The sequence below is a fragment of the Ips typographus genome, linkage group LG7 (genome assembly GCF_016097725.1).
Source record: "Ips typographus isolate SLU linkage group LG7, UJ_Ityp_2.0, whole genome shotgun sequence".
Classification (NCBI taxonomy): domain Eukaryota; kingdom Metazoa; phylum Arthropoda; class Insecta; order Coleoptera; family Curculionidae; genus Ips; species Ips typographus.
In genome coordinates this window covers 2,091,522-2,114,551 of record NC_138428.1, presented here as the reverse complement: position 1 = coordinate 2,114,551, position 23,030 = coordinate 2,091,522, and the positions used below count along the sequence as shown (strand labels likewise).

Genomic DNA, 23,030 nt, shown 5'->3' with positions numbered 1-23,030 from the left:
TTAGCAATTTCATTACATTTTCAATTTTGGCAAATTTTTATTTTGCTCTATAAGGGTTCCAATGCACAGCAAAGGGTATATTTATACAAAAGAACCTTAAATTAGGTAAAATAAGCAAGTTGTGTAACTTGTTTTAGTTTTGAAATTTTTTATGTTAATCACACGTTTCTTAACTCGCTTCGCTCGTTTCACTGAATGTTAGTTGCATTTTCCTAACTGTTTTTACCCCCCATAAGAATATTTAACCATACTTTAAAATCCGTTTATTTCATTTTACAAACGTTCTAACATTATATTCTTTTAAGTGTACAAGCAATATACACAAGTCTTAAAACAGGAAAATTGAACCAATCTAGTAAATATTACAATAGTAGTATCTAATTCCATATGTTATCACGACTTACACAATAGAGAATTATAAAATTGCCAAGTAGAAAACTAAATATTTGAGACAGAATTAAACATAAATTCCTTTTTTGGGAAAAACATTAATTATCGATGCATAGAAGTCAGTACATTTCTAACTATATTTTATAATTAACTTATTCTATTAATGTCTAAAAGAATCTTTTATTACAATCTTAACTTCGTTGGTCCATCTAAAAGTACGCATAGAATAGAAATAGTCGCCTTAAATATTGACGATTTTTTTATTTACATACAATATAAAAACAAATGCAGTCAATTTTGGATAGTATTATACTCTATGACATCAATCTAACCGACCTATAATCTAATTATTCCTATGTATAATATCTTTAATAGTAAATAAGTTTCTTTGCTTTATGTACAGCGCGCGGTATGATATGATTGTCGAAATTATGCCCGAATAATCCATCTATAGGAAGGTACTTAATTAAAAGTAGCAAGGACCATAACTACTATAAGTATGGAAATGGAAGCACTAATGATTTGATAAGACTGAACACACACCCAAAACTTATACAGAGTGTGCAGTTCAAAATTTTCACCTTTATTTGCGTGATATCTGTTCGAAACTCTTGATAAAATTATTCAAGTATTTCAGGACTTTGGAAACTTTCTACAGGTTTTGCGTGGAAAGTTTTGAAATGAACACACTGTAGATTGACTAAAGTTGACTAAAAGATGAATGAGAAATTATATCGTCTGGCGGCATACGTATTTATCACATCTACTTTCGTGAGCTTCTTTTTGTATATACTTTTTTATATTAATATAATACGCACGTACAGCTTAGATCACACCAATCGTTTATCATCAACATCAGTCTATAAGGAAAGCTCAGGGTAAAGTTTTAAATAAAGTAACTCCAAAGTGGCTGGTAAAAACATGGCTGGAGTTTTTCAATCTTAAACAAACATGATATACCATTTCATAAAAGATATTCTTTATACAACAACATAAAAAAAACAAATAATCCTTCAGCACCCATATGAGCGACAGAGCAACAACAGGAGAAAATAGCTTCATTATTGCTTACTTTATTTTAATATCAACTAGTTTAATCTGTAGGTATATAGTCTTTGTTAACTCTTTTTAAAAAGGAGTAAATAGCTTTAAATGTAGGTCTGTCTGTGTCGTCCCTACACCAGCAACTGCACATCAAATCGTACACTTCTGTAGGACAGTACGAGGGTTTGTTCAGGACCACCTGCATTACATTCTAGTTTATCGATAGTTTTTAAGGTATAATTTGGTAAACTAACCTGCAGTTCCCCACCATAGTACATGTGTTCGGCGTTTTGGATCACTTTCTCATTGGAGAGATTGGCAAAAGGTCGCTCGCAGCAAAAGTTTAGGATCTCCCATAGAGTAACAGCGAACGACCATACTGAACTGTAGCAAGAGTAACGATCCTAAAAGAGTAGTTTATATTTATTTCTTTTAGAAAATGACAAATAGGTAAGTGTTTACTAGTTTGCAAACCATGTTGTGGGCGTTCTTAGATTTTTTTTATTGTATGTCAATGAATTGCTAATTATTTTGAGAATGTTCAGTTGAAAACAACATCGCAGACGTTTCGATTATATTATTCAAAAGTTTTAAGGACTGTCCCTGAAATGACTGTACATCGCTTAATCACAAATTTCCTGGGCCAAATATAAGGCGATCTAGGCAGACTTACCTTCCAAAGTTGCTTAATTTTGCCGCTGCAGGGCGCCAAAGTTCTCAAATTAATATCGATTTTTCGAAATAATTTATAAACGCGCCTATCGATTTTCAGAAAATTTGGGACCAACAATTACTACATAAATTGGCATGTTTTGACCTAAACGAAATATTTTTCAATGAGGGTAAATAAAAAATAAAAAAAAAATAAAATAAATTTCCATTCCACACTGTCACTGTCATTTGGTCTATTTTTACATTCTTGCATAATACCTCTAGTACCTACTGAAGAACTTAGTGGTTTGTAAAAAATTAGCTGCTTCTTTAACAGGAAAGGTTTTCTTTCTACAAATTATAATTACTCTAGCGGCTAATATCAACGTTGTAGAACTTTTTCATTCGATAAAAACTTTCTTATTTTTAATTCAATTTGGCAACGAGCGTCGGTATTATTATACTGTAAACTTTTCCGTAAACTCTATTTTTTCTCATAATTTTACAGAAACTTTTCTCATAAAATAGACGTTGCAGTTTACCTTTAGATCTGGATTTGTGGCTAATATAGCATAGGCTAAGATAAACTTTGCTCTAATTTATCAATTTCAGTTTTCCATTCTCTGAATTTTACGGTTTAACCCAGCAAAAAGTTTTGAAAAACTGAAAAAATTGTAGAAAACATTTTAATGATCCAGATCCAACTGAAAGTGTACAGAATTATGAACTCAACCAATAAGGTACTTGGGTAAAAATTCATAGTATTTCGCAACAAAACAGAAATATCAAAGGTGTGTGTAAGTGTGTTTTGCCATTTTGTAGCACTCTTTATCATAATTTTTTAATTAAAATATCTCAAAAAACACGAAAAGCTACAAAATTCGATCAAACCCCATTTTATAGCATATTTGATCCTCTTTTCAACGATATATAGAAAATCTAGATTGAAATGAAAATAACAGTGTCACAAAGCTTCAAACCTGTCAACAATGCTGAAAAGTCTCATAATTTTTGAACTGAAACAAATATTTCCTCTGTTTATTCTGAAACCGACATTATAGCGTGTTTCTGTTACGTTATGTCAATTTACAGTCAATTTGCTTACCAATAATATGCTTTCCCAGGGCAGCCAACGGATTGGCGCTGGAGGCCGTCCTCCAATTTCCGCGTACTCTTTCCTGTATTGAGGCTTTGCCATTGCAATGTCAGTTATTTTAACCACGTATCCTCTCCCTACCAGGCAATTCCTAAAAACCAAATAAGTAAACAATGTTTGTTTATACAGGTAAAATATGGGTAATTACCTGGCCGCCAAGTCTTTGTGAACGACCTGTTTGGATTCTAGGTATTTCATGGCTGACGCTATTTGGGTCGCCATGTATATTAAACTACCAGTGCTGAAAAATTTGAAAAATATAGATCTTGGTTCATTTACTTAAATACCTAATAATTCCGGTTTTTCTCTAAAAAAAAAAGAAATAAAGAGTGTACTGTAATACCCATTTCTTAAGGTATGTGAGTTTCTAAAAGACATTATAAACCATTTGCCATTATAATTACTCTTAAATATGAATGTGTGGAAATAACAGCATTATAGTATAACTAGTTTGGTTACCTGATGGGATGATTTTCAGCTGGCCTAATGCTACCATTTCTATTTACAAGGAATTGCAGATATTGGGATAAATCCCCCATTTCTCCGTATTCTATTATAGCCCAAGGCGGTTGCTCGGTTGCGCATACCTGGAGAAATATAAGAAAACAAGCTTCATACTTTAAATGTCTCGACTTGCAAACTTACCCCTAAAATCTGACAAATATTTGGATCGCTTAGTCCAGCTAAAAACTTGATTTCCCTCAAACTTTCAACCGGATCCCCTTTATGACGCTCTGGATTCGAGGTTCGGACAATCACTAGTCTGCAAGTATCGCTGATGGCACAGTCTGGACTTTCTGTTTCATACAGTGACAGCTGAAATAATAGTTTAAATCTAGATTTGTGCGCACCTAGTGGTAATACAGTGTAAATGAGGAAATGTTGCCGTAGGATATAACTTCGCGCCGAGTTTATAATATGAAAATATCGGCCCAGTGTGAGAAAGTTTTGCCCTATTTGGCGGTTATTGCCGGTTGAAGTTTTCTTTATTACTGTAAATTGTTCGTGTCTTTCCGTAAACTTCCGACCCTAATTAAATTAGAAAGTTTCCTCTCGCCTTTATCGGCTTAATAAACGGCTAGATTTCCATGGTGTCGATTATTATCCCTTCTCGTGCCTGCCATGGCCGTTAAAATGCATGAATTTCGGAGTTCAGAAAGTCACTGGACCCTATAAGTTAACTTTGTCGAAAGTCTGGCACAATGGTCCTTTCTTGCAAGTTAAATTGGCCTATTGATTTATGCGCCGAGCTGGATTCTTTGTCATGTAAAGCCCACTTAGAAAAGACAGGACGTTTGGAAAAATAGGTCCAATTCGTCTCGAGAAGATTTACTTTCTTTTAGACTACTTACCTCTCCGACTGGACATGACCCCACTTTTTCTACTGGTTTTAGCGAAAAGTTTGAAACCGATACTAGTTCGACTTCTCTGGATATGGAGTATGACTGTCCCATGCTGGGGACTATATTCCAGGACATTAAAGGCGGTGGCGAGGAAACCTGTAACCAATTTTTTTTAGTTATTTCGAGGTTTTTAATATCAAACTTCATTTCAATCATTCTAATCACAATCAGGCAGTTACAGAGCATATCTAAAGTCTGAAAATATTTGGATAAATGGAAGGGAAATAATTTTTGACATTCCGACATAAATTAAAAATAAGGAAGAGAACATAAGCATAGTATCTAGTCCTCAGGTATAACATGATCAGTCTCAGATGGCTTCCTCTGAAGGTGCCAAATTCTAGTTTTTGGACTATATGAGATATAGTAAAGTCTAGAAAGTTTAAAGTGTTGTTCTCCTGAACTTCCAAAGTAAACTGTATTTTGGGGTGTAGGTGGTTAATCTTTTCAAGCAAAAACTCAGCCTCCTTCACGTCCTTATCCAAAATGCAAAACTAGTATCCACATAGGGTCACCCAAATTGAATCTTTTTATTGGTTAGAATCAAGTTGTCCTTTATATAGTCCATAAAGACTTCCCAATAGCCAGTTCGTCCTCCTGTTCATAGTATTTGCCATTAACTTCTTCTGAACTGTGGTGTAAAAGGGTATAATAATATACAAAATTAGTGCTCCAAACCTAAAATAATGAAGATCCAATGAAGACAAAGAGTAGCCAGTATACAGAAGCAAAAATCTGTACTGTCTTCTGTACTTTCATTAAAGTAGTTTGACTTCAGCAGAATAACACCACTTAGGAAGTAAATGGCCAGGTTTACAGAAAAAATATGGTTGTCAACTCTAGTTTTTGCTTCATTATAGTAACCCCAGACATAGTGAAGCATACACTGCTTGCTCCATGAATATTCGTCGCCTGTTATGATTATCATTTTTTCGGTGACAATATACCAATAATTGTAAAAAGCACACTACTACCAAATGTGAAAACGAATGTTCTTACCCTATGTTTTTCTCTAGGAGCAGTATAAAATTTCTTGCCTCTTTCGGTAGCGTCTCTAGAGTAATAACCTCCACTTTGTGTATTTCTAGTTTTTGGACTTAAGGTAGCTGCATTTTGAAGAGTCCTATTGAAAAATTTATGCTCATATGTTTTACTTGCTAAACGATTTCTTACCTGGCATAGTTCAGACTGGTACCTGATGGAGTCAAGTCCGGAGAAACTGGCAGGGGAGGTACTTCTGGAGGAGTGTGTTCACTTTCACTGACTGGTTCTACCGTGCTGCATCTATCAAGATTTCCAATTAATTAGAATTGTTATTAAAATTTTCTTTTTACCTCAAAGTAGCGTAGTCTGTTCCGTAGTAATTGCTGGCTAATGATGACCTATACTCCTCATAGGTCATAGGAGAAATATTTTCTAAACGACTGTCCGGTCTGCTTACCGGAGTGATAGGGACACTATGGTTTGTGTTGTTTTGTGTTGTTCCCGGAGAAAAATTCATCAACAAGTCCTGTTTCATAACAATTTGAAATTTGGTTAGGTTCAAGCAGATGAATCATACCTTCATGTTCATTTTGACTCCAAAAGGATTACGAAATAAAGTGGGGGAACCTTGCAGTTTGTGTCTTCGGTTGATGATCAGAACCACCAGGAAAACCACGAGAAGCAGCAGAACTACAGCAGTCAGAACACCAATAACTACTTCAACGTAGGCATCTCCGTTCCTTTTGGCCGCTACTGATTGAAACAAGTCAAACGTAAGTAAAAAAAATCTCGTTCTGCCATCAATTTTACCTGAACAATACAGCCAGAAATAAAGATTGATGATTTGAAGGAAGCGAAACCATTATAATTTTGATTTAGTTACCCCCCCTGCCCCTGGGTAACAAAGAACGCATCATTTAGCGAGAACAATAAGCGCGAGGGGGGTCGATATCGGAAAGACGATTGGTGCGGTTTTTTACCGAGGAAATTAAATCTATGTTATTGTTTACATGGCTTTTATTATTTTGTCCTTTTCGTCCGGAAAATGGGGGAGTCTTAATTGTTTTTCATCGCTTTAAACTTCTCCCTACCCGCGTTTTTAGCTTTATCAATAACTGACGTGCCACTGAGTTCTCTTTTATAACGTTCCAATTTACTATTACCGAACCGATAAACAAACCAGCGGCGAATAAACGCTAACAAGGTTTCTGTTTTTCCGGAACCACTTTGCTTCCGAGCTTCGCGATTTAAATTGCTTCGAGTATGAAAACGTGCTGAAATTCTTTTAATATTCCCTGTTTCTCGGTAATTTTCAACAAATATTCGTTTACCGAGAATCTGTATAACAATATCAAACTAGTTCAGTGTAGGATAACACTTAATCAAAAAGTTTTATTTGAGTTAACGTAATATGAAAATAATTTAATTAGGTGGAGAGAAGCCAGTTAAACAAACTTTATGACTATAATAAAGTTACATTTAAAATGTTTGCTTGCCATAATCCAGAGAAATATGCATTTGCATATGAATAACCAGCGGAAATAACGATTAATGTCCATTTTCCAAGTGAATACAGAGGTTCAATGTTTTTTAGATGGTTCTCTTGACTGCATCTTACCATTTATCTCGACCACACAACGACATGTGAGCCACTAGTGGGAGAGTAGAATCTAATAATTTTTTGGTAACATCCACCCATCGATTTGATGACAGTCAAAGAGAATGTATTCAGAATGCATTGTTAGAGCCACCTCTTAATAATTCTATTTACTTTACTTATTTCTAGTCTATATCATTGACTTTTTATGTCCTGGCAACTGTGATCCATAGTCTATGGTTGAGAAGATATCTACAGTTGATAATGTATTTCGACAATCTAGTCTAGTTAGTTTAGTTTGAATTTTTTTACCTGTCTGTGTGATAATAAGAAACTTTCATAGACTAAGAAGTAATTGTTTTTCGTATAGAGTCGAGTTTACATTCTTAAGAAAGTACCTTTATCTTCTTGAAACTCAATCTTAAAAAATGCAGAAAAGTATAATAATCTTATACAGGATGAGCCAAATTGGAGACACAAGGTTCAAAGTCGTTAAATACAGTGTTGTAGATTTTTCTATTCTCTTTTCCTAATTTTCTAAATATGGTCTACCCTACATGTTCATGGATTTAAATGTTTCATTTCCTTTGTCTATCATTTTTTTAATTGTCTACTTTATATCTTCTTGAAATTTTTACTTTTTTTACTTAACTAACTAACTAGGCTAGGATTGGAATTTGCTAGTATGAGAAACTTATTGTAAATGGTCAAACAAATCAAATATTTTATATTAAACTTGCTCTTTATGTTATCAAAACAATAAAGAATCCAGAACAAATTTTTGTATTTTCTAGACAAATGCTCGTGATTGAAAAAGCTACGTATAGCTTTTCCGGCCGTAAACAGTAATCAGTTTAGCTTTGCGGTTTTCAGCTAACCCGAAAAAACCAGTTGAAATACGTGATGGCGGGCCAGAAAATAAAATCGAGCTTGCGGCTGCAGGAAAACAGCAGTGAACGAGGTAATTCGGGACAAACGTTTAAAAACAGCAAACATCCATTAGATTTTACGTAAAGCGCGTTCTACATAAACGGTTTATTTATCGACGCCGATCAATATGCGAAACGCATTAAACCTACTACATTGTTATATAGTTGCGCTGTAAACGCACACAAAACAACCTCCGAAGGGATCAAAGGCGAGAAGGGTTCAAATCAAAAACCCCGACAACGATCAATTCCCCTTGATGAAAAAAGTTTTGTATCCTATTTGATTTCCATTTCAAAAAATTTTACAAACCTAATCCTTTAACACCTCGTATATTCTAGTATTGGGACACAACGAAAAAATAAACTGGACCGGTCAAACGCGAATCGAATTAACGAACTAGTTTAAAAGTTGATCAGATTCAGAGGGTCTTCTCTTTCTTTGTGTAGCAAATAAATGCACGCGAACAAACAAAAATTCCCTTTTATTGGCTCTGTCCCGATAAGTTTAATGGGGAAAGTTTTTGCGTTCGGAAAATTATCCGATTTACATCGCCCGGTCTGAATTGTACTTATTGCTTGGCGGGATTAAAGCGAAAAAAAGTTTTGAAACCCGGAGATTTCCGATTCTACATATCGTTAGCGGAGTCCGCAGTAATATTTCACGCAAATCGTCCACTGGAAATAACACTTACTTGTTTCGAATGTCTGAAGTATTTTATCGCCATTTGACGTGATGATAACCTCGTTTTCCCACAAATCCGGCCCATCTTCTTCCGTTACGTTCATCGAAACTGCCACTAAAAAGAAATCACCCTTTAGATTAGTTATTTCCTTTAACATTTAGTGGAAGAGTTTTACGTTGAGTAAGTACATAACAGTAATAATTATTGATGGAAAGACAATGTTTTAGAAGAAGAAGATGTCTCTTGATGTGCTGACTTCAGGACATCACAAGTATAATCAATAACTTTGAAAGTCATTAATTACTTTTGCAATTTCGGGGTACTGGTAGGGTGGGCAAAGAGGTTCTATGGTTCTCAAAGGGAAGATTTTTTCTTTAATAGAAAAGATTCTGGATCACAATGCTGGGTGTAGAGGCTTGGACCACAACTGAGGCCACTTTAAAAAGACTGGAATCCTTCGAAATGTGGACATATCGGCGTATTTTGAAAATATCCTGGACGGAACACATTACCAACATGGAAGTCAGGCAGAGATTAGGGAAAGAGAAGGAAGTCGTGTTTACAGTAAAAAAACGGAATCTGGAGTATTTTGGCCACATACTAAGACATGAAAAATACTTGGTTATCCAGGGCAAGGGAGGAGATGACATTCTTGGTTGCACAACCTACGCCAGTGGTTTGGATTATCATCTGTGGACCTGTTTAGAAGCGCAGTAAACAAGAGAAAATAGCCATGTTAATAACCAACGTCCGCAACGGATAAGGCAATGAGAGAAGAAGAATAGAAAAGATGATAGCAAAAGCAATATCAAACAAGGAATCATTATACCACAGATTTACTTAATCATTGTCTGTATTTGAGGAAAGGAATACAAATTGACACCAGCTTAGCTTCTATGATCCGAAGAAGATGCACATTCGTAGGTTTCTCATAATAAGCAGTAACCTGATATTCAAAAGGAACTAACTAATAGGAAAAATATTGAGCCTTTGCAAAGTATTTGAATATCGCCTGTAATAATTGTAAAGAAGAAAAGTGGTTTTGTAAGGTTTTGAATAGACCGCAGTAAGACTTAGTAATCGACATCACCTAAACAGCTTTAGTAGTAGTCAAAATAGTAATATCAGTAATATTGTCTTAATTATGTACTTCTGAAGTTCTGAAGAATTTATAGTTTTCTTTTTACAATCTTTCGATCAAGATGCACATTAATAATGAATTCCAATAAATGCCAATTTCCACTCTTTTTCTAATAAAAGAGGAAATATGAAGTTTTTCCCCTTAATATATGCAGATTCAATCTGGTCTCCGACATTAAGCTTGCATGCCTGAGTTAATCGAAATCGCTCACTCGACCTTCGACTTCCCAACTCAATTTAAGGTCGATGTTGGTTTTTTTATAGAGTTTCCCAGTCTCGTTATTAGACTTTAAGGACTACAATATTTCGTTGTTATTGGGTTAGATGGATCCGTCGGGATTCAGATAAGACACGTGTACATTGTCTCACGATAAATAGCATTCTTCCATTATTATTAAACTTATTTTTCTACTAACCAGAATTAAATACCACTTCGCTTAACATGATCGCCGATCCGGCAAAATACAATCTCACTTTGATGAACTTGCCAATTCTGTGATGGAGGTTGATGGAGACATTCCTCGCATTTTCTTGTATCTTTTCAGAAATGTAAGTGTAGGATAATGTCGGTCCGTTATAGAATTGTCCACCGACGCTGAAAAAGACTTTTGCCTTGGAAAATACCTGAAACAAATTTATATTATATTGCAAGTGTACATAATATGTACGTAAGTTTAAGAGAAAATGTAAGTATTTTAAAAGTATGGATTTGCACTATTGCAGCATCATCCCAACAAACAAAATGTCAGTTTTTCAGACTCTAAAACACTTTTTCCATGTGGAATTTTGAAAATTATATTCAACGTTGTCAAAGCTCTTTATTCAGTCATTTTGGCAACGTAGCAAAACTTTTTGCTCGCCTGGTTCAGGAGATATTTGAACCACACTTACGTCACTTACTACCTTTAGTACAGTTGGGCCAACTTGACTCAACACGATTATTTGTTATTTATAAATAATTATGCAAATAGTTTTACAGTAATTTGATGAAAATTAACGGCTACATTATAATTAATCATATAAACATGCACAACATACAATTTGTTTACTTCAATCAAACAATAATGGACTATTTGTTCGATTTTTTTTTCAAATTTGTATTAACAACGATATTCCCAATTTACACGTTAAATTCTATTATTATAGTACTTAATTGCTACGTTTTATACCAAAATTGAACCGATTTGTTAAAAAAAGTCATTAAACTTTTTCATCAGGTCAAACTACCATTCCACTATTTATCTGAAATTGCTGATTGGTATTGCTACAAAACTGCCTTAAATACTATTCAAACAGTGTTCTCTAGACAGTAAATAAATTTGTTAATTTGGTAAAACTTGAAAAACAATATTAGCTTCATCAACGCATGCTTACAATTACTTCAGCATTGTTTTGTCACAAACAGAAGAACAAAAATATTGTCAAAGATCATTAGGAGTGTTTCAGTTTACCGAATGCAAAACTTTCGAAAGTTTTCTTCTCTGTCGGTTGTTGTTTGCATCCAGAACGCTTAAATTACGCAAATAAGTTTTAAAGTCGGAAGTTGCATAGGTGGAGTTACCAGTTACTTAATTACCAAAGTAGTTTAGAGAGTCGCTGTTTTAGCAGGCACCAGCTGACCTGGGTAATAAGAAGAAAAACAAGGATTTCCAAGTTTTTAACTTTGTAAATTGAAAACCGGCTCGTAAATATTTCATTTTGTTCGTGAAATTTCCATCAGCTTCTTGGCTAACTTATATAGAAACCGCGACTGATTATAATAATAGGTAATTAGTTAGGAAACTTACTTGAACTCCTCTAGAGTAGAAATTGTTTGTGTACAAGTGCAACGAACTAAAGTTGCGCAGCTGGTCGAATTCGAAGATTATCTCCATGAAGCCGCTCTCGAAGGATTCGTTTTTCCAGGATACCCAACCATTACCTGGATAAAATTAAATATATTAGCTTGGAGGGAGAAAATGACAGTTTTAAGCACATTTTTGGAATACTCATTCAATTTCCTATCCAATAACCTGAAAAAACATTACAAAATAAAACAGTAGAGTAGAATACAGAAAAAAATAAAAACTGGAGAACGGTAGAAAAACCACAAAAACGGTAGATCTGGCAAGATTCGATTCGAATAAGAACAAGAGTAACGGATGTTGTAGTAGAGTAGCCGAATTAAAGTGGGGATGGGCAGGTCATGTTGCAAGGCAGATTGCACCCATCTAGGTGAATCAACAAAATAATGTAATGGCGCTCCAGAGCCACAAAAAGAAATGCAGGGAGACCTCCAAAGCGATGGAAGGACGACATCCAAAAAATAACAGGGAGAAACTGGTTTCAGAGAGCCCTGGATAGACGAACATGGAAACTATTTCAAGAGAAATACGTTAAGGAGTGGATGAAATTAAAGAAGAAGAGTGGAAGACTTGTTTAGTGCTAAACATAAAGCTCCTGTTTGACTTTTAAATCTTCCTAGTCTTCTTACAGTTATAGTTACAGTTATTAGTTACCTTTACCATATCCAATGTCCAATCTAAAATTATCAAGCCCCACTTCTCCATCCACCAGCCTTCCCAATCCGTTGTATAATATGCCTTGGGATCTGTGACCATCATAGCTACTATCATACAAACCTTGACTGTCATCGCTAACAGGAGCGCTGTAAGACACTATTCCATCTGAAAAAAAGTGAAACTTTTTATAAATTGTACCCTTAAATTTCAAACTACACTATACAATTTGTTTTTTTGCCAGTAATGCAGTGAGTATAAAAGGGTGCCTAGTGTTTCACGTCACGTACGACTGCATGAAGCTGCACAATTGACCGCCTTCGGTCTTTCCAGATTCATCAATACCCGTGCAATTTCGGTCCTAAAAATGTGCTTTCAGCATTCGAGATTATTGTCAACCTTAGATTTTTTTACAGCATGTGCAACTCACTGACTTTAATCTTGGGAAAAATCTTGGTCGGTTGTGTGTAATCTTAACGGATTCTTTCATCTCTAGAGAAAAATGTGAAATGAACGAAGGCGAAAACTTTCCCAACTAATCCAACTCGAAGCAAATCGCTTGCCGTATATCTTTCGTCATCCGCAGGGCAAATGAACTTTCTTCGAGGAAGTAAATCTTAGTTTTATAATTTAACAGAAAATTAGCCTTCCCTTTGAGTTAGAGATAAATCGAGCTAGTTTCGATTCCGGTTCAGATGGTGTTACAGACTAATTTCATGCAAAACTTTATTTAAATCAAGTTCATTTTGTTCAGTACATTTTTTTGGGAACTCATTGGCGTGCTTCAACGAACCTTCACGGAATCGTGTCATCATCGCAATTAATAACAACTTAGTTGAAGGGGGTTTGGAGTACGAAATTAGTCCCACGCAAACCGTTTGCGATAACGTTTTCGTCGAGACGGCGGTTTCGTCCGTTAAAGTAACCTCGTCAAACGCTTTTTGATTAATCACCCTAAACTTCTTGAACCAATTTTCAACGTTAAATTATTGAAAAATATACCGTTAATTAGTGTTGTCGAAGTACAAAAGGCTACCACACCTAAGAGCAATTGTAAATGTTCAGAAGAAATTAAACCACCTAAAAAATTGCTTAAGTTTTAAATTATTCTATCTAAGGATACCTTTGAGAAGTAAAATTTGACATATTTAAATTTGCCACACAAAACCTGCTTAAAAGCACTGTTATAGTTAAGTCAGTTGTTAATCGTATTAAATCCTTGTTTATAGGTCCATGAGTAGAAATTGGACAATTTTAACGTGTAGCTGTTTATTTTGAGCATGGTCGCATTCATAAGAACTCGATAAATCGACTACTGATCGAACAATAATTACCTAAACGTCATTTTGCTCAACAAACTCAATATCCGATTTCTCGATTGCTAATCGTTTTGTTCTTATGAATGAGACCCATATCTCATAAACTGGAAAACTGTCAAAATCTTCTTCATGAAGCTATAAAATGACAAAACTTTCTTAAAATTAGTACAATTAATTAAAACTGACTTTTCTAGGTTAGGTTAGGAAACTTGAAACACAAATAACAAACAGGGAAGAACAACAAGGCTTCATTATCAAACAACTAAAAGAAAAATCGATCGAATTTAATACACCAGCATATGTCTGCTTCATCGATTGAATTCATGTTACCGACATCAGGAGGCATCAGACAAGGTGGCAGCCTCAGCTCATTTCTGTTCAATCTCTTAATGGACCGAATTATAGAAGAAGTATCATCACTAAATATGGGATACCAAATGGGACACAATAAAAGAATCAGCATGGTATGCTACGCCGATGATGCAGCTATTCTCGTGGAAACGGAGGACGATCTACAGAGACAATTACTTAAATTCTGCCAGGTTAGGATCTATAAGACTTGTATCAGGCCAATCATGACATACGGAATAGAAACCAGAGAAGAAACCAACAAAACGAAAAGAATGCTTCGAGTAGCCGAAATGAAAACGCTCAGGACTATAATGGGAAAAACAAGAATAGACCGAATTAGGAACACTGACATTAGGGAACAATGTAGGGTTTAAGACATCGTAAAATGGGGGAGACAAAGAAAAATATATTTATACGCTCACATGAGAAGAATGGAAGAGTGCCACGCATCGCACTTGAAGGGAAACCAATAGGGAAAAGAGCACCCGGAAGACTACCTAAGAGATGGAAGGACAGCTGGCAGTCCACCTTCCAGGAACTGATCCAGAGGAACCTACAAAACTAACAGATCGCGAGATCTTAAATATGAATAAGGGCCGGTACTTTCACCTCCGAATAAATTTATTCTTAGGATCATTTCTATAGATATTATCCTTAGAATAAAGTTATTCTGAACTGAAAGTACTGGTCCTAAGAAGAAGAAGGGTTAGGTTAGGCAAAATGTTTGTTGGTAAAACTGGTCAAAATATGGAAATTTATTAAATAGCATACCTGCATAAGCACAACCTAGTAGCTCCATTCTTAAGCATACAGTTCTTCTATGGATGCTGTAGGGTAATAGACGAATTTTGCTAGCAAAAATGATGGGCATTAAACGGTGACTCTCAACCGAAGCGGTGTCGCTGTTGCCCCTCAGGATCTGTAAAGTTTAAAAGAAAAAAATTAACCGATGGCGTTCATTTGCTTTGATTACTCTAGAGGAAACCATATTTAAAGAGTTTAGTTAGAACGACTTAATTACGGTTTCGGTCGCAATTAGTCCGGGGGCTTTGAGACTGCTTACATTTTTAACATCTCGTTTCGTGGGAGAGAAAGGACAAATTCGTCTCAACTCATTCATGAAAAAACCGGGAAGAAAAGAAAGGCGAATTTAATTTAAATTTTCGGGGGACCATACAACGCAGAGTTATGACTTGGCTCAAACTCTGGCATTGTTTTTATTAAAAATACCGAGAAAGTCTGCGGGAACGCGACGACTCTTGTTCTATTTAATGCATTGTTTCGCTCGAAAGCTTCAGATAAGATATCTTTATGCGGCTTTTGTATAGTTGAGAGAGAATATGAATACCGCAGATCAAGAAAGAACTCGACGCTTTGTGCGAGGTCCTTCATGTATACGAGAACGTCGTTTGCAGGATATTTTTTAATTTACCGCAAAATTAGTCGCTTGACGGTTTGTTTAGAGGACACACTATAGAACTGACACAACTGAAAGTTTGGAAGGCACCATCTGCACTTTTAAACTACCCTCGCTCCAAATCGATCGGTTTGGATAGAAAATAAGCGAGTAAATAAAAGTTTAAATTCTTTCTATCTTTGAATTTTCCGAACTGAGGAGAGTTTCGTATCAGCAAGAGCAGTCTCTAAGTCGTATCGTGTATGAGTGACATTGTTAGGGTAATACTGCTTTTTTGGTTAAAAAAAGCAAACTTTCAGCACACATTATAGATGGTTTAACGTTTTATTAAAGGGAATTTTAAAAGAAATTTCGCTTACTTAGATTTTCTCCGTTAAACCCAATTAAAAGTAACTACAAAACGAAATGAAGTAACCAAGTAAAACTACGGCAATTCTGCCAGGAGCGTACCACACTAAAACCAAAAGTAGTCACAAACCCTGCTCATATAACTACCATTATTGTTCTTAATATTGATTGCAAAGTTCAAAAATTATAATAATCAGCTGTTTACAGAAATACAATTTGGTCATCTATTCTAAAAAGAAAACAGAGTTAGTCACGTGTGTTTTGGTATGAATGACACTTATTACCTACCTTTTTTCATGTAAGTATCATTATTAAGGGACAGCGGGGGGTATGCTAATTCCCACTTTCCTTTGAAAGACTCTCCTAGATAATTATACATCACAAAGTGATACATCATCGTGTTTCATATTGCTTGTGCATGGCTTGAATGGGGGTTGAATTCAATATCCTGTTCATTAGGCTCTGTCTTTCTCTACAATTTGTTTTAACCGTTATTCGGGGTTATTTCTGGACAAAGTCAGTTTTTATTGTTGGTATTTTGGTCATACTAGCGATTTCTCTATACTGTGGGATTTACAATAGTCTGTTGTCAGCAAATCTTTTTGGTGATAATTCCCATGACAAGGACGATCTAATCCAGCAAGATCTGGACCGCTTCAGACAATGGTGTAACCAAAATGGAATGAAGTTGAAAGTTGGGAAATGTTCTATGGTACTCTCTCGACAAAGATTACCTACTGACTATACTTATGCTGTAAACTCATCAAGACTTAAAAGTGTTAGCTCCGTCATGGATATGGAAGTCCGCTCCGTCATGGATTTTTCTCACAAGATTCATTATTTAGGTTCAGGTTGGCTAGTAATATCGTTAATTACTCAATTGAAAAATTCTGTGGACAACTTTTATTATTCAGAATCTTCTTTTTCAGCAGCCTTCTTCCATGCGTTGGACATAGGCCTCTCCGTGTCTCTTCTACTTCTGTCGGTCTTGTGCTATCCGGAACCAGCTTCGATCTACTTGATATCTTCTTTCTAGCATCTCTGTGGCCTAACTCTACTTCTCGTTGTTGTTCTGAATCGCCAATGTACAAGCCTGATGATCAATTTTTCAATGTTCTGGCGTGTAACATGTCCTAGCTCCACTTTAACTCGGCCACTCGTGATATTACGTCTGTAACTCCGGTTCTTCTTCGATTTTCTTAATTTTCCTTTCAATTTCTAAGGGAAATTCCCAACATGGCATGTTCCCTAGCTCTCTGAGCCACCCTCAAGCGATCAGCACTCTGTCTAGCTAGTGTTGTTGTTACTGGCAGAATGCATTTATGATAGACTTCTCGTCTCAGGTTCATTGGAATGGATTAGGGTGTTCTTCATTAGTGTTTATGTTTACCAAAAGGTGCCCAGATGAGTCTCACTCCGCTGATTTTCTTTTCATAGTTTGATTGTATGACCTAGATAATCGTATTCTCACACAGAATACTTTGGGAGACAATAAAATATATATATTTCTTAAATAAGTAACAAAGATAACTTACTTAACTTGCGTCTGTAGTTTAACGCTTAAATTTACGCCACTTGTCACAAACATATAGTCTCTCACTCCAATTAGAATCCTTTGTCGGAACAGTTGAAATTACAACCTCCGGCTAATTGATGTCTTTTAAAGGAGCCTAAAATAAACTCAACCCGTTAGAAATTAACAAGAGAGCCTCCCTACACCGTCAACAACTACGATGTCTGGGTAGGAGCGATAAATTCTAAAAGTCCAAAATAAACAAAGACAAATACTTAAAAGTCAAAAGACATAAAACCGGGCCGGCGATAGGTCTTAAACGAGACAGAAACCCATACATCTTCATCAGTCCGTGTTAATTCCGGTACCATTATAAATCTTCCGCAATCTTTTTCGCCTCAATCGATAACCCGGAGGAAAGGACGCTCGGAACGGCGTTTTCCTTAACTTCAAAAGCTGTAAAACGCACACATAGACATCTGGGAAAACTACGTACATATTCCCTAACGATCTAATTAAGGTTCGCGGCCAGATAACCTTATTGCGAAGATGGGACAAAGTTAAAAAGGCGAGTCCGGAACTGGCGCGAGCTGAATTTTGATCGTTTGTCGGCCACTTTATTTTTAGCGTTCCTCTTTATTTCTAATTCTCTTCGACTTTAATGAAGCAGCGATCTTACGTGGTTTGCACCACTTCCAATCACGTCTGTTGTATAATGGATACTCACTGGGTTTTAAAACTAGTTTTTATTTTAGTAAGTTTAAAACCAAATGGTTTTTTTTAACCTGATTAAGAAACTACTATTCTGATGTATGGATAATAAACTTAAAAAAAAATTATGTATAATTAATATAAAAAAATATTCATTATTGAGAAGTAATCCACAGAATACTTAAATTGTATATTTATAAAACTCCTTTCCCTCATCACTGTAATAAGAGTAACTGCAACATTTATTAAAATATTTAATTGATCGCAAATTCGTGCCTAAAAAAATGGTAAGTAATTAAGAAAATATAAAACACAAGAAAATATCATACACAAAAAAACTGAAATTTTGATTTTTTGTTTTCATTTATTTCTAACCTTATTTGAAGAGATATCCGAAATTCGAAAAAACATTTTCATTGGCACATTTTATCAGCTTCGTATTCGTATTTGACGACCGACGTTTTGTCTGTCGACAGTCATCATTAACTTTCTTTTTTCTAAATCTAAATACTATGACCAATATTCCTATAGAAATACTGAAGACACCGTACAAAATTATAGTCTAAAAGTATATTAAAACATTTTCCAGCCATGCATAATAACTGAAAAACGTGTATACAAACAGGTTTAAAGCTGAAACTTCAAAGATAAAACCTGCTAAAGGATCCGAGTGTATTATAGACCCGCACATATCAGACGTGAAGCAGACCCTGTGTGGTAATTAGTCTACCCGTGAAAAGTGGCGTTTTCCCAAACAGGAATGCGGTAATTTCGAAGCGTAAAGGGCCTTATTTTGTTAAGTATTTACTTATCCCATTCGGGGGGAGTATCAATTAGCTTACGGGTTTACGATTTTGCCCCGGCGTCAAAGGAATTTAATTGGTGGCCCCTTGGATTATGTGTTTCTGACGAGTGTAAATTTGAACACGGACCCGCTCGGTTGAAATAAATAAATTTTGAATTTTGTTGTACCCTTCTACAACCACTTTAATTGTTAATTGCGCGGTTCCAAATATAACAAAAATTACAGCAGAGATATGGGAATTGTCAGAAAATTAGAAGACAAATATTCAGGGTATAGTCTACAATTTATCAGCAACGTTGCATAGATGTCTCCGAACGTGAAAGGTATTAGTCACAGGTAAAATAGCAAGGCGGAAATAGCGAATTTTAAACGGCACGTCACGTCTCGCCTTTAAGGAATGCAAAGTGAATACGTGGACTATCTTTTAGGCAATAACGCCAGGATTTTACAGCCAAGCCGCTTATTCGACGTACGCTTGAAATTTACCCAGACATTTTGCCCGGTCTGTGACAAAAAAAATTAATAAAACTCACGTGCTTGCCGTCCCATCTTTTGTACTCTTTCCATTCCTCGAGGCCTGGCCTCCAATACTCCAGCAGATACTCCTCCACGTACTCCTGACCGCGGCCACGATCGTAGCGGCCCTGCGTTTGGACTCCCGTTACTACGTGCACGTCCACCAAATCAATTTCGATAAATTCACGTACTCCTTTTTCGATTTGTTGTTTTGGACACCAACCTCCGCCAGCTCTTTCCACTTTCAGTCTAAAATTAACGACACAAATCATGGTCATAATATAATTAAACAAAATAATTTTTGTTTTAAAATGCTAGATAAACTGGTTCTCTTTAAAAATGTGTGTTAAAAAAAAATTTAAATTTTGAGTATTTTTTGTTTTTTTTTTTAAATTTTGAAATTACCGTCAATGATAGATTTCAAAAAAGTAAGATAGGAACATGTAAACCGTTTTGCTCTATCTTCAACCATTCATCTGCTACAGCCTTCCAAGAAGTGAAAAATTCAATGTTTAATAGTCAATATCTCGAAAACGACAACATCTGGAGAAAAACTGATTAGAGTAAAAACTCCCTACATTAATCAACAATCAAGAAATAGATCAGTTACTAGGGTTGTCGAACGAAAATCCGTTATTGCCACTGATTTCATGTAGATGCGGCAACGCTGGTATCACGAAAATATTTAAGATATATTCTTTATGTATGTATAATTTTTGGTTTCCACATGGTTATGACATTTGGCAGTCAGTTACAGTTCTGTCCTAAACCTGGAAACTGTCAAACTTGATCCCATGGAAAATGTTGAAAAGTAACAAATCAGTGGCCGCATTCATAAGAACACATCGATTAGCAATCGCTAGACAATTTTCTTATGAATGCACTGAAAAAAATAAAAATCGAAAAAACGTCATTTTGCTCATCGATTTCAAAATCCGATTTTTCGATTGCTAATCGATTTGTTATCATGAATGTGGCCAGTTTTCTATCAAAATTGAGCTTCCAACATCAGTTTTTGCCTATCTCTTCTATTAATAAGAGCACTTTCAAGCTATCATTAGCTACTACAGTATACATCGAGGTGTACATGCTACTTTGGTAGGAAATCAATTTTACGATACCATACAGATGCTGTTTCACATTATGAAAGAAAGCTCTCGCAGAAATTGGCCAGGTGAATAAATATTCATTAAAGACCGTAAGTTTAAAACCGACGGTTTTGGCGCTGGTTTCGGACATCGTGTGCCCTTCAAAGATTTATAGGGTCGGGGTGACTGGGCGTTTCTTTCAAATTGATGAAGTCGAAATTCCGGCAAAGGATCCCGAATTCTTTCGCCGGCCTCAAACTTTTCGAGGCTAAATGAAAGTTTAGGGCTTTGGCACGCGGAGGCGGCAAATGGACTAATTTGTGTTTCGCTGTTGTGCCCTTAGTTTTTCTCCCAACCTTCGGGGCGGATATAGAAAGTTAGTCCGGAAACTTTTAACGTGTCACCTCGACGCTTTGCTAGTGAGAAAACCCAAAACGACGGTGAATATTTCATAAAAGCGGCTTTGCGCGGATCGAACAAAAACAAAAGGAATTAAATTCTGTCAGATCTGACTGGTAAAATTAGCCTTCCCCCTAAAAAAGGATTAGGTTCTGGTAAAATTGGACGTGTGTAATTTGCTCGACATGGCGAATTGTTCCGTTATCCTCAGGGGTGGCTTGTCCATCCTCGAGGGTGAGTTTTCCCGCGTAAAAATACGTTTTAACGACCCTCTTGATCCGCTTAAGGTAGCGGATAATCCAAAGTTTTCCGCTCTTTAAGAACAAGTTTTTAGTGGATTTCTGTTTTGAAATGACCTAAATTTAGGTCAAGTTTGGGGTTTGATTTAGAAACAGTTTAATAATTATGTTTTGTCTTATGTGACCTTCCAAGCTTCCAAAACTCAAATGCGTAAGGAAAAGTAGACTTTCAACCACGTGCAGTTACCCACCAAACAATTTATTGGACAAGGGTTTCTCAAAAAATTTGAATTTAGAGGGACTTGTACAAAGTTTATTGAAAGAGCAATTATTTGTTTGAACAACTCCCTTAATTAGGCTATAAGATGTTTAAAGGCCCCTCGAAAATCCTAATTTATAAGTTTCAGTCTCCGATAAGGGTTTTACGACTGTTTTAAGTGTTTTCCCTCACTCAACCTCGAAAACCCGTACGCAAGAAACCGATAATTTAAGAAACTCCGACGGACTATTAAATTAAAAAGCGTCTTCTAGCCCTCGGAACTGAAAATGGAAATTCGAACGGAAAATAAGAAACTGCCGTTTGTTTGCTTTGTATGCTCTCCGAGTTGATTTAAATACATCTAACTTCGTTCTTGTTCCGTTTAGATTTTGGAAGACTTGTATCCACAATCTTAAATGGGAAATTCCTAAGTACAATTAATTTTTTTTTGGGTTGGGTTGTGTATAATGCCACACCCTAGAAAGAAATTAGCGTCCCTTTATTAGCGCCATTGTCTAGACAGAAAAAAAGCCTTTGGGGCATTTCAGATTCCAGTCACGTACTGGATATTTAAATTACCTTTGTTTCAGTGTTGTGCGCTTTTGGAACAAATTCTCAGCGTTTTGTGTGTTTTTTGATTAAACCAGATTATTTAGATGAGGTAAAGAAACTGAGCAACGCGTTTAGTTAATTGCTACTAGAACTTAAAATGGAAAAAAGTGCACTCGAGTTTGAAATAAATTACTTGAAAACGTGACTATACCCAATAAAGTAACTACAAGCACCAGTTAGTACATAAATTACAGTGAACGTAATCAGTATTTCTGATTTACCAGTTTTGTAAAAACATTTTTTTAACATCAAATTATTATGATTTATTATGAGGTATGTTCGTGGTGATGCACATTTCAGAAATCTCTTAAAACAAGTACGGTTATACTTAAAAATCTCACTGAAGCAGAATTAATCCATGAAGACTAGAGAATGGTCCTGCAATGACCTAAAGCAACAAAACCCAAGTTATGAATTTAAATTTAGAGTATTTTGTTCTCAAGTGCCCAGAAAGTTATCTACAAAGCGATTTATTGTTCAAAGCTAGCCTAACCTAACCTAATATCAATATTCAATTTGTAAAACACTTGTTCAAGCGGTCTAAAATAAGCCTATTGTGTACCTGTGCTGCCGGCGTAGAAAAGCTATTTCATATCCTAGGAGGTAAAAAAATAATGTCCTGAACTTGATCCAGACTAAAAGCGTTGCATTTAGAAAAAAGCAGATGAAATTAATGCAACACTTACTTTGCTTTGATTGAATGTATGTGTATGTAATGAACTGGTAAACTTGAGAATTCAAGATATTGAAAAATCATCCTGGGCCGAAAGAAAACCCATTGCAAATTGCCTCATAAAGGGAACAGAAGCCATATTCCCTTAGTTAGATAGGGGATTCAGGAAGGAAGGAACACTTGTTAAAGACAAAAAGTTCTTCTATATAATGTCTGAATAATGTCTTTTCTTACTTTTATTTTGTCTCTTATGGCTTGATTTCGGATTCTGCCTAGACGGGAGATTCTTGCAGTATTCATTGAGC

At 35.7% G+C, this 23,030-nt stretch overlaps 1 protein-coding gene across 3 annotated transcripts in view; it reads right to left on the bottom strand.

Annotated features, from left to right (window-relative positions):
• Positions 1-248: 248 nt before the first annotated feature.
• The window catches only part of LOC145731652 (discoidin domain-containing receptor 2-like), a 53,662-nt gene continuing 30,880 nt past the window's right edge, over positions 249-23,030 (bottom strand). The window contains exons 4-20 of one of the 3 annotated variants that reach the window (XM_081983534.1): positions 19,473-19,704; positions 14,917-15,064; positions 12,476-12,643; positions 11,765-11,898; positions 10,394-10,601; positions 8,847-8,951; positions 6,206-6,381; positions 5,979-6,154; positions 5,818-5,928; positions 5,644-5,767; positions 4,594-4,740; positions 3,887-4,057; positions 3,701-3,828; positions 3,390-3,482; positions 3,191-3,332; positions 1,689-1,838; positions 249-1,633 (exon numbers count right to left, since the gene is read on the bottom strand). In XM_081983534.1, the coding sequence (XP_081839660.1) occupies positions 1,484-1,633; positions 1,689-1,838; positions 3,191-3,332; positions 3,390-3,482; positions 3,701-3,828; positions 3,887-4,057; positions 4,594-4,740; positions 5,644-5,767; positions 5,818-5,928; positions 5,979-6,154; positions 6,206-6,381; positions 8,847-8,951; positions 10,394-10,601; positions 11,765-11,898; positions 12,476-12,643; positions 14,917-15,064; positions 19,473-19,704 (2,563 nt within the window). In that variant the 3' untranslated portion in view covers positions 249-1,483. Of the gene's footprint in view, positions 1,634-1,688; positions 1,839-3,190; positions 3,333-3,389; positions 3,549-3,700; positions 3,829-3,886; positions 4,058-4,593; positions 4,741-5,643; positions 5,768-5,817; positions 5,929-5,978; positions 6,155-6,205; positions 6,382-8,846; positions 8,952-10,393; positions 10,602-11,764; positions 11,899-12,475; positions 12,644-14,916; positions 15,065-19,472; positions 19,705-23,030 lie in introns of those variants that run through there. The other 2 variants (XM_081983535.1, XM_081983536.1) reach the window with 2 other exon arrangements.